Source organism: Scleropages formosus, chromosome 4 (genome assembly GCF_900964775.1).
Source record: "Scleropages formosus chromosome 4, fSclFor1.1, whole genome shotgun sequence".
In the NCBI taxonomy this organism is placed as follows: Eukaryota; Metazoa; Chordata; class Actinopteri; order Osteoglossiformes; family Osteoglossidae; genus Scleropages; species Scleropages formosus.
In genome coordinates, this window is record NC_041809.1 from 9,973,238 (window position 1) to 9,991,141 (window position 17,904).

At 38.4% G+C, this 17,904-nt stretch overlaps 1 protein-coding gene across 1 annotated transcript in view; it reads right to left on the bottom strand.

The window, feature by feature from the left end:
- Positions 1 to 3,138: 3,138 nt before the first annotated feature.
- The window catches only part of LOC108932891 (methylated-DNA--protein-cysteine methyltransferase), a 43,036-nt gene continuing 28,270 nt past the window's right edge, over positions 3,139 to 17,904 (bottom strand). Inside the window, exons 3-5 of the mRNA XM_018749594.2 lie at positions 15,054 to 15,214; positions 7,346 to 7,485; positions 3,139 to 3,761 (exon numbers count right to left, since the gene is read on the bottom strand). Of these exons, the coding sequence (XP_018605110.2) occupies positions 3,639 to 3,761; positions 7,346 to 7,485; positions 15,054 to 15,214 (424 nt within the window). The 3' untranslated portion in view covers positions 3,139 to 3,638. The remainder of the gene's footprint in view (positions 3,762 to 7,345; positions 7,486 to 15,053; positions 15,215 to 17,904) is intronic.

A 17,904-nucleotide genomic window follows, 5' to 3' on the forward strand; every position in this document is an offset into this window, starting at 1 on the left:
AAAGTCACTTTAACAAACATAACAGGACTCCTCACAATATGCTGTAGAAAAAGAGGATCCCTGTCATTTACTATGATAGTTATTCATTAATCTGGCATTTTCCCTCAAAGCAGCTTGCACTTGGTTAGTATAGGTCTGCATACTAAGCTACTTACAATCTTTTAAGTTGGGGAGGTTTTAGGTTCTCAACATAGGTTAATAACCTTGATTAAAGTTACTATAGTGGGAGTTGGATTCAAACCCAGAACATTTACTTCAAGGCAATGGCTCTAAGCATTTCACCACCAGATGACACAGTGGCAGGAGAAATATTGCTTTATAAGACATGGATTGAAGTGTATGAAATGAGTAACCCAAAGCAGACTTTATGGATTCCACCAAAAACCTTTGTGTCGCCCCTGCAATTGTATTCATAACAAAAGGGGCAGCAGGTAATGTAGTTGTTAGAGCTTCAGGTTTGCATTCAAAGGACCAGGGTTCAAATCGCACTACCTGCTGTAATATACCTGAGCAGGATACTTAACTCTAAATTGCTGCAGTAAAATTGCCCAGATCTATAACCGGGTAAATAATTGGAGGTGGCTTAACACTCTGTTGCTTTGGTGATTATTTCAGTTTTATACTAAATAATGTATGTTTTAATTTTAATGTTTTGAGTCCTATATGTTCTGCTTTTCCCTAAACTTGTAATCTTTAATCACTAATGTTTGTTTGCGAAAAGTGTCAGCTAAATAAATAAATGTAGAATTTAACTTTCTCCTGTAAGAATAACGCAACTGTATAAATGGATAAATAAAGTAAATGTAATAGCTTACACTTCAAATTCCACTGGAGAAAAAATATTGGCTCAATGAATAAATATAAAATCTTCAGATATCCAAATCCTCACTATCATTTTGCTTCCTGTTTTTCCTCTCCTTACGCCAAACCAATTTTAGTTCGCACTCCCAAACATATCCAAAATACCTTTACATACATACATTAAGTAGATTTTCCTTCACTCGGATTTCATCGAATGCAAGATCTTGAACGATGTTCCCATAGTAGTTCAGCAGGATACTGCAGAGATTTCTCTGCCCTTCCTTGGAAATATGCATTACCTCACCAGTCCGCTTTCCAAACACACATTACCTCATCAGATAACAGACACATAAAGAAAAAAAAAAAAGGTCTGTTATAACGATGGATCACTGGAGAACACCAAGAGGAAAACAAAACAGTGACCCACAAACTCTTTTCAAAGCGACAAAGGCACCTTTTTCTGCCACTTTCTTCTGTATTAAAATAAAATACATATCCAGTTATCTTCACGGTCAAGGGCATCCATTTCATTACAAAGGTAGTGGGGCCCGGGTAAATATTATTTTTTGAATCTTTCATTATCTTTCTCTGTGGAAATGGGCTAAAGCAGCGTGTGTCGGTATTAGATGCCGCCGAGCCAGCTGTCGTGCCCGGCTGCGCGGCGACTCTGTGTCAGCGGTTCAAAGGGAGTTGGGGACGGGAGGGGGAGGAAATCGGATCGGTCAGGAGAAAGCCTGGTTCAGAGCCTAACGGACATGGCTATCTTTTTGCAAATCATATTCTTCTGGCGTGTCGGGCTAACGGCGCACTTTCTCCCCACATGGTGAGTGTTGGGAGGCAATCTGACATGCTGTCAGATGAGAAGCTACATCTTATGTGATACACACTTACACACCTCTTGGTCATTGCCATATACTATATTATTACTAATAATGATCTAAATGGCACGTCCATGGAGACAAGGGGGAGGCCTCAAGAAACTTCTGTGAATGCATATATATATCTATATGGAAAAATGGATGGGATTTCACGGAAGACATGGGTGCATCTTAAGGGCTGCCAATTACTGGTGCACGTGAGCAGGGGTGTGTCTAACATGATTTACGATGGTGGTCTCCAGCATCGGTTGATTTTAACAACAGAAATGTAATGAGAGCAGTGTGCTCCGAGCGAGCAATGTGCTGCTCAGTGGCTTTCATTAAACTTATTCCCTTGCTTTTGTTACATTCTACCTATGAAAGTTAAATACAAAATTTTCTAATAAAAATGTATGGTCATTTTTGAAAATGCATTGCGAAAGTTTGTCTCACACTGAAAAGAAAATCCAAGTGAAAAGAAGACAATAAATGAAGATAAAAAGCAGGGGAATAAAACAGAACCCCTCAAAGTGGATGTGGTGTCACCACAACCTTCATTACCTCTGGTGTTAGTGCTTAGTCCAGGCACCATCTGACACCACTGATACCTGCATCTGAAAATGGGCCATTCTTCATCTACCTGTCCGTATGCTCCAGAATCCTCCACATAACTGTACATAAATATATTCAGCAGGTACATCAGAGCGGAGCTGGAATGTTAGCTGGGATTCAAAGCCAACAGCAGCAGCAGGTGGCACAATGAATATGGAGGAGGAACAGTAACCGAGAGGTTGCCCACTTTAGTCACACTTGTACCACTGCTATTGTACCCTTGAGAAAGGTAATTACCTTGATTTGCTCCAGGAAAATACCCAGCTGGATAAATGGGTAAAATAAAGCTGCAAGGTGATTTTGGTTAAAGTGTCAGATACAAGGCAAGGCCAACTTTTTAAATGTTGGAATAGAGAAGCTGTGTACTTATTTACTTAAATGTTTACTATAAAACATGTGCATTTGATTCCAGCAAACCGCAGTGCCCTCTGTTGGAAAGTACACAGAACACGAAGGGAGACGTGCGCATACTCTGAGCCGGGAGGAAAGTCAACGTACAGCAAAGCATGCAGGCGGCACCATCCTGCATGTTCTGCAAATGTCACACCAAACACATTTTTACTAAACCTTTCTAAAACAACATCTGACAAAGTTGAAATCTGACTGTCAGTCCATGGCACCCATATATATATATATATATATATATATATGAGAATGTTTTCATCAAATTTTATTCTACTTTTAAATTCTTATACTGTGAAATACACACCCATGATTTTGCACTGATATAAACATTTATGAAAGTGGACATTGTAAATCACAAATAAACATACAAAAATGTCATACTCTCTCATGGCAGAGTTGAAAAATAAATTATTTCTTTGAATTACAAACACAGGCTTCACCAAGCACAAATGTTTGTCATTTTGCAGTTTTATTTATTTATTTATTTTTTAAATCAAAAGTACATGCAAACAGCAAACATAGTGCAATATTGTAAATAATCACATTAGGTCCCAGAAGGCTTGAATAACAAGAATCAGTGGAAAAGTGAAAATACATCAAAATGCTTGTCTCACCTGGCTCACATCAATCAAGCTGGACTTGTTTCTGCAAATTGTGTCATAACTTAATAGGTTCCACAGAAAAAACACAAAAAAAGAAAAGAAGAAAAAACAGGCCCCATTTCCCAAACAAACATTATTCGAACGACATTAAAAGTAGTAGAAGATTTTCGGAACTTTGGGGAAAAACAGAACTTTTAAGACTCCCAAGATTAAAATTAAAAACATACACTATTTAGTATAACACTGAAATAATTACCAAACAAAAAAAAAGAAAACATTAATATCGCAAACTGTGATAACTTGTGCTGAAGAGACAGAAGCCAGGAAGGATGTGGGGAGAAATCAGACCACATTTTATCTTTTACATGTTGGCCTTCTCATGGGCCAGCAGCCACTGTTTCAAGTGGTTACCTTGACCGCCCATGTAATTTCCAATTTGACCATTGCTGGCGATCACTCGGTGGCACGGAATGAGCAGAGGAACCTACAATAAAACAAAAATGTTCATTCATACTGTGATGGATCTCTGTGGAGAGCCATTGCTGATGCAGGCTGCTTGATCACCATAAACACAGTGCACCAATACAGGTAAATTGCAGCAGAATATGTAAAAATACTGAAGAGATTCATGATATGTGAAATCAGGAAATGTAAAACTTTTGAAGAAACCCGATGTAAAACAATAACAGTACTATGTCTGTAACATGACGTGACTCGTATTCCATGGAGTTATTCAAAACAATTTGGTCAAACGGGAAAAAAAACCTGCATTCCAACACGTGTAATGAATATGCATTTTCAATTAGTTTCAGCAAAAAGTCTGTCTACCTACTCATCAAGACAGCTTGAACATGACTCAAATCCATATGATGTGGACAGAGTGACAAAGATAAGTGTAGAAGAACTAAACTGAGAAATACTTCACTGAAAGTTGTTTTAATCTGCAATATAAAACTTAAAGTAGAACTGAGTGATGACTGAATAACTGAGATTATTCTTATTAATAATAATATTAAATATCTCAGTGGCATCTTCTGATATTTAGTATTGTCAGTAAAGCAGAATAATGAAAAGAAAAAAAGCTCCGTATACTGAGTGATCTAAGCAATGGGTCTGAAAGTGAGCCGATGAAACAGTCCCTATGCTGCACCATACTCATGAGAAAAAATGTGCTTTTACGTGGCAGAAGTTCGGAGGCAGTGTCCGTATATGTACGGCCATCAAGGGAGCAGACCTTGAAGGATATTGGACCACTACTTGCTGGGCTAGGCCAATTAACACATTCTTAATTGCCAAGTACTTGGCTAATTAAGCTCTTTAAAAAGCACAGGGTGATCTGCTCCCAGGACTGAGGGAAAAAGTGAGAATTTATGTACATACTGCACCAAACAGCTAAAATCTGGCAGTTGCGAAACAAAGGACTGTAAAAACCTCATCTAAATAGTGAATAACGAAGCGATGGTTTTCATCTTACCTGAGAAGGCGAAGAACAATAGAAAATATGAACATTACAGAAGACTGACACAACCATAATAGTACTTTACACACCAAATTACAAGAAGTTACTGTAAATACAAAAGGTGGAATTAAGATGGAATGCAAAGACACTGAGCTATTATGTAGGACGGTTTAAAATACCATTGCTTTTAAATTCAGATATGAACATTCGAGGAGCGAATACAGGAGAGTTAAGTTTACATCCTGCCTGCATCATGAGAAATGTTTTTGACGGGAACAGTACCATATGGTGAGGCGCAGCACAAATACAAAACAATATAAAATTTCTCCCTGATCAAATGGACTTTTCATTCACTGTTTTCCGACCTGAGTCACTGCTGAGCTTCCGAAACTTGAAGGAGTTAAACTTCTACACAGAAGCTGCTGCATTTCAAAAAACACGTCTGCACATTTATAAAGAGAGAGACTACGACAGAGAAAAAGAAAATGTTTTGCTTCTGTAGGGGGCCACGTACATGCGCTCATCACCTACCGCAAATGTACGAAACAGTGCCGGCAAGAATTGGACCGTGTCGAGCTGAGCGCTCCAACAACAATGGAGCAAACCGAAATAACACGTTCTTATGTTTTCCTCATTACCACTGAATGGTAAATTACACTCCGGCGTAACTAAACGACTCCTCTGGCCTTGAGAAGTTTTGTTCTGATAAGATCCTTGAAATGCCTGCCCATAGGGATCTTACATTCTTTTTCCTCATATTTTAGCTTAACACACGACATAACCACTTAGTGATAAATGATCAACTCACTGATAAATGATCACAGCTTGCTGTGCTCTGTGGCAAGGGACTTGTACTTCCTATTAGGTATTTGGGCAACATTGCTCTATGCAAATTAATTTCCTGGTGTCCATGGTGTTAAGGTTTCTAAATTAGGACCGTAATTTATATACGTAAGTACAAAATCTGAATACACAACAAAACTGTAGCAGAACAAAAAACTTCTGCAACCATTATTTTCTTCAATATATGTACATTTGGCCCAAGATCTCAGTCAACAGAAAAAAAAACTCCACAATTTATGTCTTGCGTGCATATTTTATTTTCACTGATCTACTGTACTTTCTGTTCTGAAGCAGCACTCAACAGAATTAATTTTGGTACAATGGTGACAATAAAAATAATATATGGCTAGAAAAACAGATAACGTATAGGTTAAAGACATGAACTTATAACATGATGGTTGTTGGTTCAAGCCCCACTCCCTGGAACTACCGTGGTTTAAATGGGCCAAATTCTATAAATCACTTTAGGTAACATAATCCTAAACAAAAAATTAATGACAATAATAAAGATACATATCTGGTGTTGTCCTCCTCCGGTTCTATCCAGTATTTACGTCGGAAAATGCAAAGTCCTTTTAAGCAAGCAATGGACTGTAACTTTTGTCAGTGCTGAAGAACATCAAACGCAAATACCAATAAAAAAAGTATTAGTGGAGCATCTTTTTTAATATGGACAGAGCCAAACATTTTCTAAGATTTCACATCTTGTTTCTGCAGGTAGAGAGGCAAAGGGGAGGAAGTCTTTCCCCCAAACCAGAGCCTCATTAGTACCTAAATCCAAGTGAAATCGCGACAGTGGAAAGCTGTAATCAATAGATCTCCTTAAGTTTTTCCTCCGGTGCAAATGGTTCACCAACCCTGACATGACACCCAGGCCCTGGTATTAAGCCTTTATCAAAACACACTGAGCTGAGTGCAGTAATAAGAAGAATGCTCATGATTAATGTTTACAGCAATCTGTGCACAGACAAACTTGGTGAATAAGAAAAGGAGTTTTTTTCCTAAAGAATGGATAAAGTATGGATTTACAGTGACTGAAATGGATTATGAAATTTTTCCTCAATGTCAGAATCATGAGGAACTGTGGGGCTGGGCTTGTGAAAGTGAAGCTCAAAACGTACGAGTAATTTCAGACTGCTTTTTTAACATGGATATAATAATTGGGTAGAATTGCTATGGAATGATGAGAGAGGCTATACTGTTCCTACTCATATATGATTTAAAGTAATATAAAAGTTAAATTCTGAATAATAAATATACAGCAAGATGTACCATACACACAGTATATTAGAATTAAACTCATAGCACAATACTTGGATTTAATAAAATATCGACTATTAATATTTAAATAATCTATAGTTATTCCTTTAGCACGTGAAACATCTTTGGATTGAGGGAGAAAAGCAGAGAACTGGAAAGAAATCCACATAAACACTGGAAGGAAATGAAAACCGCACACAGCCTGAACTGGATTCGAACCCACGTCCGAAACCACAGGTCAGGTTCTCTGAGGCACAAGTGCTACCTGCTGCACCACCATTTCAAAGAAAATTCAACTCTGGAAATACTGTACTGATTTCTATGGGTTGTGTAATTAGTAAGTTACCTATAAAAAAATCTTGTGAAAATCAGTTGGAAATCATTGGAATTATTCATTTATGATATGAACTAATATATCACATCAAAAAGGTGGGTGAAGCAAAACCTATTAAAGCTGAACTGTACACCTTTAGCCGTGAAAGATACACTAGCGGCTGTCTACTTACTGGGTTCCTCCTCATAGCCCCGCCTACCGCTCTGACAGCATTAATGTTTCCGGACATCTCGGCGAGACGTTTGTAGGAGACCGTCTCTCCCAGCCTGATGTCCCTTTGCAAAACATGGAGCACTCGGCTGGTGAATGACTCTGCAGGTATCCAGAGAGACACAGAGTCACTTTAGTGCCGTGTGAACCTCTCAGCTGAAGGCAAGAAGACATAGTTAGTTCACCCCACACACACACACACAGGCACCCAAAAAACCAATCTGTCGGCAACAACTATCAGGGTAAAGTTAGTCCATCACCATACTGTCTCTCTTTTCTCAAAACAGTACATGACTACTTTAAAACAGGACTTTATCGCAAAAAGTATAATATATAAAACAGAAAATATAAAAACTCTTAACTGGTTGTGATAACAATTCTATTAACATATTAAACTTTAACAACACATTCAATATTTAGTATGTTTATATAAGACAACAGAATAACTGAGGTTATATTACAACAGGGTCAGCAAAGAAATTAACTTTCTGTTCATTCATTTATATGGATCAAAAGACAGTAAATGTGTTCCTAGTTTTTTTTCCCTATGAAATCATTTAAAAGTATAGATCATTTGTGGCAGCTGGGTGACAGTGGGGTTAATCGGGCTGATTTGTCCTTTTAATTGCTTTCTATTCAGAGTAAATTCATTAGATTATGTTCTCTTCTAAATTCATGAATCAATTTAACCATAGACGCCACATTAACAGCTTTAGGTTCATTAACACATGCAGTTACGTTAGCAGCCAGTTGCCAGGAGGATTTCTTCAGGCAAACAGATTTTGTTTACTGTGATTACTTAAAAGGATTACTGATTTGAAGTCCATTTCTTCACCTTGTTAGCATTTTTTCCCTCCCAGTATTAGGAGAAGTGAGAAAAGGGATTTGTGCTTTCACCATACAACACTGACTACCCAACAAGGTGATTTCCTATGGGGTGTTTAATTTGATTTATTCAGTTTTATTATTATTTACACACACTTTAATGATCCCCTTTGTTTCCATGGCTTTGTATGGAAATAACTTGACAACCTGATAGAAGTATCTTTCTCTAATATATTTTATATCCCCACCAATGCCAGTAATTTGAGACATATAATGCATCATCTTCATGCTTTAAAGAAGTAGCTAAAAAAGTCAATACAAAGAGAGCAGTTCAACAGTGCTTAAGTAAATGCCATCTGAGTTTATCAAGTACCTGTGAACTGGTTTTCGTAAAAGAGTAATGGTAACAATTTTCGCTAATTTTAATAATCAAAATGAAATCACTGAGACTTGTAAAGAACACAAATGCAAATTATCCAAGCTTTCTTGGCTTAGACATTATTAGTCGGATTGGCCTAGCCCAGCTTGGAAAGTTGCAATGGCATCAGTTCAGTCGGGAAAGCTGTCCAAAAGAAAAAAAAAACAATCCCTCGCTTTAACCTCCCTAAACCTGGCCTGTGCTTAACAGTAAATCCCAAATACGTGGAGAAGATCTGGGTAACAAAGGTAATTTGCTTGAACTTACGGTCTAAAGGGGATACACTTGATTGATACCCACCCATGTTTCTTACCTAGATCTATCTTTAAAAATTCCCCCGAGGTACAGTTAACTAATTATTCACTGATAATCGCCCTGTCAGCGGCAAAAGCCAAATTTGGGAAGACCAACCTGACTGAGGGGATGTAAGCTCCTTCATTTGTTAATAAATTATTCTTTAGCAAAAGGACAAGGATTAGTGCATGCGGGAAGGGCATGTCACTGCTGACAGAGCTGTCAGATGGACAGGTGAAAGGAAATCCAGAGAGCTTTAATTTATCTGCGGCAGAACGAACAGCTCTTTGGGGATTAATCTCCACATCGACGGCGGGCCGTTTGCCCCGGGGCCAGTTAGAGGACTCGGAAGAAACTGTGACTGAAGGAATCTCACTCAAATGCGCCACTCTGGTTTTCTCCCATATTTAAATGAGAAAGTTGCCACAAAGGAGACTAAGGGTGGTATGTGCTGGCCATCTGTGGAATACTAATTACTGGCAAAACATTATAAAAAAGAATAAACAGTTTGATGCAGGCAATGTCTGCCGAAAGAAACAGGCAAATTTCTTAAGTGATAATTATATTTTTGGGTTTAATCTTGTGTGATATAATATCAATATTTCCAAAAAGTTTACTGGCAGTTTATGTCCTCAACATATTACTCTGATCCAAATATGTGCATCACAGTAATTATCCAGCTGTAAATGGATAATATCCAATAATATTTTTTTCTTTTTTCTCCCATTATTACGAACTGCTTAAGCAGTGTAGTGTTGCGGCGGTCTCCATCCATCCGGAAAACAGGGACAGAGGCACGGAACACCCTGAATGGGGCACCAGAACATCGCAGGGCGATAACAGAGCAACAAATAAATATACTTGCTTGATTAGGACAGCTTCTTGATCAGTATTCTTTGCAGAATATCTAAAGCTTTTAGGAACAAGAGGAAAACAGCTGCAGATCCCTCAGATACCTACTGCCCAGGAAGGACCTCTCCAGGTTGAACGATGGTCTTTCATTAAAGTCAGTTCAGGTGGCAGAGGCACTCATGGTATTTCACAGTTAATGAGGGGTTTAAAATGCCATGGGAAGGGTCAAGACCCTGTTTTGCTGGGCACTGCCCGAGTCAATTGTTTAAATGCAGGCTGAAGTACCTCCTGTAATCTTAGCTCTGCATGCAATTTGGACAAGCCATAAATACGTTATAGTTCATTTAATTCCATGAGGCAGCAGATTACAGTAGTATTAGCCAACTGGGACTTGGAAATGTTGGATTGGCTGGGAGGTAATGTGCAGCTATTGATCGGGAGAATCCAATCACATGATTTTTATGTTTACCATTTTAGCAAATATTTATGGATAGGTCAAAATTCTTGTTAGTTCACCAGCAATAGCACCTGTGCTGAATCCTACTGGATGGGGATGACAGCTTTAAAATACCGCATTTCTTGGGCGATAAGAGCAGGACTCAAGCCTCGATTCTACATTGTTTGCATCAAGTTCCATGGAGAGTCTAATAAACCAATTCCGACTAATGAATAATTGAACAATTCAGTTAACTTCATAAATAAAGACTCAGCAGTTTTCATTTAAGAGGATGGAATTTGGTGCAAAACTTGACATCAGGCATCCATGAGTTAAACTGCTGCACATGACAATTACCATGCAAAAAGTATACATCCTTTAAATAAAAGCATGCGATCTTAGGAGAGAGAAGAAAAAAAAAAAAACGACATGTTGAACAGAGCCATTTCTACACAGATTTCTTGCAAAAGATTTTAAGAACTATATTTATATGCAATATTTAACAGAAGTAGTTATATTTTATTTTGAGTTAAATCAAAAAGCAAAACCATGGCATATGTTAAGTTTTACATAAAATGATACCAGTGATCAGGAGGGCTCCACATTTACAGAGAAAGAACTGATTGCTGAACGTTCACAAGAGGTCATCGGGCATCACGCCCTGGGACATGTCCAGCTGTGTTCAGTAATCATGTTGTCTTGTTCAGAGGTTTTTTGATGAACAGTAATGTCAATGATACTCAGGTATGGTGCATGTTTAATAAGGTTTACAGTTCATATTCACTAGATGAGAGCTGCTCAAATGTTCCTTCCAGTACCACTTTTAGAAATTACAGTCATTATTGTTATACTCTGCTTAGGTTGTGCTGATATCAATCATGTGATTTTTTTTTTTTTAAATCAGTGCTTTAACATCCTAGTTGAAAGGTCCTTTGTTGCCCAGGAACAGTTCAGAGACACACCACGGTGGTCTCCTGTTCAAATTGTAAGTAGGTCTTATTTTGCAGACATGTGCTCATGGCTTCCTGTACATATTTACATTTAGTCATTTTGCATCTTGCTTGTAACCTTAATTTGGTTTTGTTACCAATTAGTGTTTTGAGTTTCTTGTGGTTTCTTATACAGTATAAGAAAATTAAATATAAATAAGGGATTTTGTAAACTAAGGGCCTGCAGTGAATATTTATAAGGAGCCAGATATACTCTGATCATATTTAAATACTTGAGTTAAACGTTAACAGCACATCACAATGCAAAGACACGGGACACCTTGAAACAGACATAATACGTTGTTTGGAATGCGCTGACTGCTTTCACAATCATAAAGTTATTTATCAAATTTCTTCTCTGTATTTCTCATTCTGTTGTTTGTATCCAGCTAAGGGCTGTGGTTGTGGCAGCGGTATGGTTTTTTTTGTGTGCAGGGGATCAGCTGCTGGTCTTGAGGAGGCTGCCTGCACTCGTCTGGTGGGTATGTGGTGTTCTGGATGGGCTTGAGGCGGAACGGCAGAGCTCCAGAGCAGTGAGTGTAAATGCGTTTCAGATTCTGTGAGTAAACGGAGATCGCCAGTGGTGGGAGGAGAAGTAGCGGGCATGCCGTGCTTGTGAACAGCAGGTGGTGCATTTCTGGACATATCTTGGATGTGGAGTGGAGTACAACCCACAGGTTTTTAGAAACCAGTTTGCTTGCTAATGTGGAAATGATGTGTAACACCATCTGCAATAGATACAAGATTTGAAACAAGGCATGTGTGTTGCTGTGGCTTAGCATAATTTCATTTAGCATCAATAAAGTCCTATCTATCCATCCATCCATCATGGTGGGATATGCACGTATATCTTGTTGAAGTAACACTGGAAAGAAAATTATTTTGTTGTGCTTCTAACGACATGCTCCAAAGTTTGCAATTATCACAGCAAACAACACAGGATGACTTGACCACTTTAAACGTGTTGCTTTGAAGACTTTACAATGTTTTTCAGATGGTTAATTTTACCAAAATGTACATTGTGTGTATTATATAAAACCCTGATGTTTCAATGCAAAAAAAAAAAAAAAACCCCTACACAGCCGACTACTGCGGTTACTCTATTCAGTAATGTAAAACTAATTTTGTGTACTACTACATTCTGCTAAATACATCAAATGCAGCTTAAAAATTCAGCTGCTAAAGGGCAGCTCATTTCAAAGGAAACAGAGAACCCTATTTATCATTATTAAAATGTAAAGCATAGCCCATCTTTAATAAGACTATTTGTACATTACAAAGAGAAAAACTTAAGAGTTCAGACAAATATAGATAAATCCCTTCACTCGGTGGATGGATGGAAGTGCCATCAAGTCGAGTCCGACTCCGGAAAGATGTACGCTTCGCACACTCCGAGCTGGACTGAAACCCCACGCTGACAGTGCAGCATACATACATATTATTTCAGAAAATATAACATTTTTTATACTGTATGTTCCCATCGAATGGTCAAGCCCCTCAACCTGTTGTTTACTGCCAGCCGCCACTTTAAGAGAAAGGAAGAAGAGCAATAATCTCCTATTCAGAGCAGGTACTAATGAAGAATTCCTTATATTCCAAAATTTAATTAACACCCCAAAGACTTCAAATTAGATGCAATTTGAATTGCCTGGGGCAAAAACGCACGCACTTGTGTGGCGAGGGGTATCACAGTGAAAGTTGATATCGTAATTGGTTCTGATGTATTGTTGTGTTGCTGGGCTGAGGTGCCCTCGCTCATAACCATACAAAAAAAAAAAAAAAAAACCTCTCTGTAGATTACCCGCTTGTGGAAAATGTTGTCGCTTAGGTAGTGTACTGCTAAATTACCATGCGGCCGAGATGCACAGAGCGGCTAGGAGGGGAGGGCGGCACAGCTGGCCGGGGCTGCTGGTGGGTTGTGGGTGTGCGGGAGCTGCCTCTGCTCTCTTCAAAATGCCCTCAGCCGCATATTAAAATGTAATTGGCATTCCACCTAAGTAGCTTAAACCATTCTGTTATTTTCTTTTTAAAATGATTTGGATCCACTGTGGTTATTATTTTCAAAGGGGCAATTCTTAGTCTAATGACAATAAGGCCATCCGAAACATTCTTTCTCAGATACTAAACAGGTTATCACAGTACCCACTTTTCTTTCGAATATTACTCAAGTTCCTTTGAGCATACCCTTTAGCTGAGCATGACATACCTTCTGAATAAATGAGAATGCAGTTTCTCTCTCTACTAAATTATCCTTGAGTCATGACATTTTAAATCAACTTTCATGTGTACAGCTTTGCTGTAATTTAGAGCTTTTATTCATATTTGTTAATGCAAATAACACACTAAAATGTCTCTCTCTCACTGCATAACTGCATGAAGCTTATCTGTATGGAACACTATTTATATAATACAGCCTTCTACAAATGTGTACATTAAATTGGGTTTGGCAATAAAAGAATTTACAACTAGTGGCTTGAGGACTGGCAAAGCATTTATAGGAAAAAAAGAAAAAAAAAAATAAAAAATTTCCACTGGAGAGATTCACACATGAAATTGTGGAATATGTACCTGCCAATCACTCCAGTCTGGATCACCTATCGACTGGAATGAAAAACGGAAAGCTGGAAATATGACAACTTGTCACTTCATCATAAAGATACATGTCTAGTACTCAGAGACCAATAAGTCTGCACAACCTCTGTTTCCAAATTTTCGTTTATTTATTGAAGAAAAAAAAACTAAATATAGATGGATGCTGATGGTATCCATCTAACAGCTCCATCTGTCTCTTTGATGAAATTGGAGAGCTGTAACAAATCCAGCTATGCTGTTCAAGGCCGATCTGTCACTAACAAAATGTTATATCTGAATTTATGTTACATGTGAACATACATGCTCACTTTAAGTAATGCTGGAGAACACAACATGTCCAGTTAAACCAATACAAACACGTGAGAAAGATATAACAATGCATAAAGAGTTATGAGGAAAATCAGTGAAAAGAGGCCTCTGATCAGCATATTGTGGTTCATACACTAACTGATTCACACTGTTACTCATAACAAAGGAGAGTAATTCCTTCAGTTTCCCCACAATAAAACACGAGGTAACTTCATATTAGCACCACACATGGATAACCTTGCCAACATACTGTGGCATATGTAGCAACTTCACTAACGATGCCAAAATTAATATATTTATAAAATCAGTGAAGCACTTGTTGGCAGTCTATTATGTAGGTCTACAAAAAGGGGGCATGGTACACATAGCTTGGCAACTTCATCAACATTAGATCGAAGAGCACTATTACTGGAGGAAAAAACAACGGCAAACAACCTTTTCACAGACTGCCCTTCAGGGCAGAGAGAAAGTAAAAGTTAACACGGAGCCCTGCTGGGTTCATAAAAACAAAGATAGAAAAATGCCATATATCTTAAGCAATTACTTGTTAATTTACACAATAAGCATATTTGCTCTCATAAAACCCTAGCTAGGGGCCATCTCACTGCGAATAATTGTCACTGGTTTGTTCACTGGATTCATGTAATAGTCCATTTGTCAGCCATTCCCCTCCTAGTTTTGGAGGGTGGGCAAAACAATAGGCTCGTTGAAACTTTACGACTCAGATGTTCTCATTTTAAAAAGCTCCGTCAGCTCATGTCAGGAGTTAAAACTGCAACGTTTTCCGAACATGTGCCAAAGTTTTATGAAGGCCAGGGCCAAGGCTATCACAAACTTTTGGAACACTTGCAGAATCTGAAGGCTTGTAGCTGCCCTAAACTTGCGCTTGATACCTGGGCTTAACCTCACAGCAAGAAGCATTAAACACAGCACCATTGAAATTCCCATTACCAACCTTCCTGAAAGACAGGGTGGTGAAAGCATGGCATGGGCAGTTTCTCCGCCACCTGTGGCTCACGGAAATAGGCTCGCAGCCAGTCTGTACAGACCTGGAGCTGGCCAGATAGCGCCTCCTGGCCCTCCTGTACTGTGCAGTCAGAGGAGCCCGTTTTGGTCCTTGGGAAGAAAAAACATACAGTAAGTAATAAGTCTTCTGAAATGTTCCAATCTGATCCATTTGATCCATTTACACAACTGCAGTTACACAGAGAAAATTGAACTTTTTGCTGAGTATGATGTGAGGAGTCAGTAGAAAATTTCATTAAAAAACTCTTTCAAGAAGAAAATTACAGATCCTTTCATTTTTCTCAAAGTAAAAGATGAATTTGGCTCTTTCATGGCAAAAATCAACAAAACTGACAGGCAGTGAAGTTCATAAATGATTACAGTAACAAACAGTGTACTGTTCATATTGGACTTTTTGGTTTACTCTGAGGAGACAAAGCATATAGCACAAACAATCAGACTGAATAGTAGTAAACTGTGCTTCATGCATGTACAAAACATGTACAAAAGTTTTTCTTGTGATAGAAGAAATTGAGGAGTTTTGAACAATAAGTGTCCAACCAGACTGGCACTATCACTTGCAGAGAAGAGATTAACATGGAAGCAGGATGTGGTGTTCAGTCACCAGCATATGACTTCTGACACTGTCACTGAACATCCACATAACTTCAGCATGTGATAGTTTCAGGTCCTGCTATGTAACGAAAAGAGGTCACTTCAAAATCTCAGGGAAAAAAAGCCTTCCTGCTCATAAAAACCATATTGACACTTTTTTCCCTAACAATTTTGAACAAATTCAGCACACTTAAGAGCTGCATTTTGAAATGAAAATGTTTACCTGTTTTCCTGCAAAGGAAATTAACACGTAGAAGCTTTCGCCATCACTGAGGAAAAGTTGAAATATCACTTTGAGAAGACTATCAAATTTTAAAGAACAATTACACTGTCATAAGCTAACTTGGCTAACTACATATTAATATTATAAAACTAAAGGTTAATGTTAAGTTGGTCTTTAAATGTATATGAACTGTAGAACCTGAAAGATACAAATGTTGAAATTTAGATATATTTGCATTTATATATAAATCTTTCAGTAAATAGCACATATCTAAAAAAAAATCAATTTCAACAGGACATCGTGGCAGATTTACAATTGTGAATAACATTTCAGTTGAATTAACACTGCACTTCAATATTCTGCAGGCTGTTATAATCATGTTTCAGTGCAAGTGACTTCTTTTTAAAATGCTTTATAATGCTTTATACTGCTTCAAGGGGGGTGCGGTGGCACAGTGGGTCTGGGGTTTGAGTCCCACTTGGGGGTGCCTTGTGATAGACTGACATCCAGTACTGGGTGTGCACCCTCCCCCTCCAGCCTTACGCCCTGTGTTGGGGGGTTAGGCTTCGGCTCGCCGCGACCCCGCTTGGGACAAGCGGTTTAGACCGCTGTGTGTGTGTATACTGCTTCAAATAAATAATATATAATGTGTCCATTACTGACCATAGTGATTTCTTTCCACGCTTTTCAGGTAATAATTTATAAATCACTAAACATTCAAGCCTTGATATTTACCTGTGGTTTTCGCTTATTGTAATGACACATCTTATTTTTAAGGTCAACCTACTAACAAAAGTTTGATTGTTATTATTTATAAATAAAAAATGTTCATCCCCCCCCACTCCATTGTGTGGAAAAACCAAGGACACTTTGACCATGAGGGAAGTGCGTAGAAACCAAACCAAAAGTAAAACTTAATGCTCTAGAGCATCCCATACTACCTAGGAGTTTATTAATTAATTTTTGACAACACAATTAATGAGTTGGAAAAATATGCATAATTTCCTCTAATACAGAGGGGAACAGCATCTGGTTAAGCAACAGTCCTGGGATGAAGCAGTAACTGCAAGCACCAAGAAGCTTTACTGCATAACAAGGTACTCTGATGAATCAGGTATATAAAGACTGCTGTAAACCCACTGTAAAGTACAAACACCAGGTAATGAGTTCCAGCACACAGTTGATTACAATGTGCAGTGTACTTTTAATACACTACTGGATGACACGATGCATCTTGGGGCAGTATGCAGTGGAGTGGGTTTGGCTGCTGCCTTGAAATGTGAAGATCTCCGGCTTTAATCCTTCTTCGTGATGTAGTACCCTTGAACAAGGTACCTGAATTATTTCAGATGGCATAGTATGTATAAATAGATAAATTGTTGGAAAGTTGATTATTTTACCCAGTAAGTCACTTCGGACAAAGGGATCAGAAAAAAAAAAAAAAAGGATGATGCTCATAACAATTTTTGAAACAAAACAACCAATATTTTCTTTGCTATTCATGAGAAATAGCCTTAGACATAAGAGGAATTCAGGACCTTTCTCTTGCTACACCAGACACAATGTAGTGTCATGCTCTTGTCTTTATTTCTCTTGGCTTGGTTGCAGGCCGTTAGGAATTCACATCATCCTCCTTGGCCCTCTTCATGCCAGTGGTCTTCCTAACAATGCCATATCCCAGCTATTGTGGACTTGGTCAGGCTTTTCTGTCTCCTACTTATTCTGACAGGGACAGTGTTCAGCCGGTCCTCACAGACACGCTTTAGTAACCTGCTGCCCCTGCCTGTTCCTGGCAGATGTATTTAAGCTGGCCAACTTTCATACAGGGAACCCTAATATTACCGTTAACAACACAGTGTGTGTGTTTAAGGTAGGACACTAGGGTTAACGCTGTACCTAGTTATCAGAAGTCATTAGTATGTCAAAGCTACAATTAACTAGTCGATCGCAAGCTTCAGGCTTT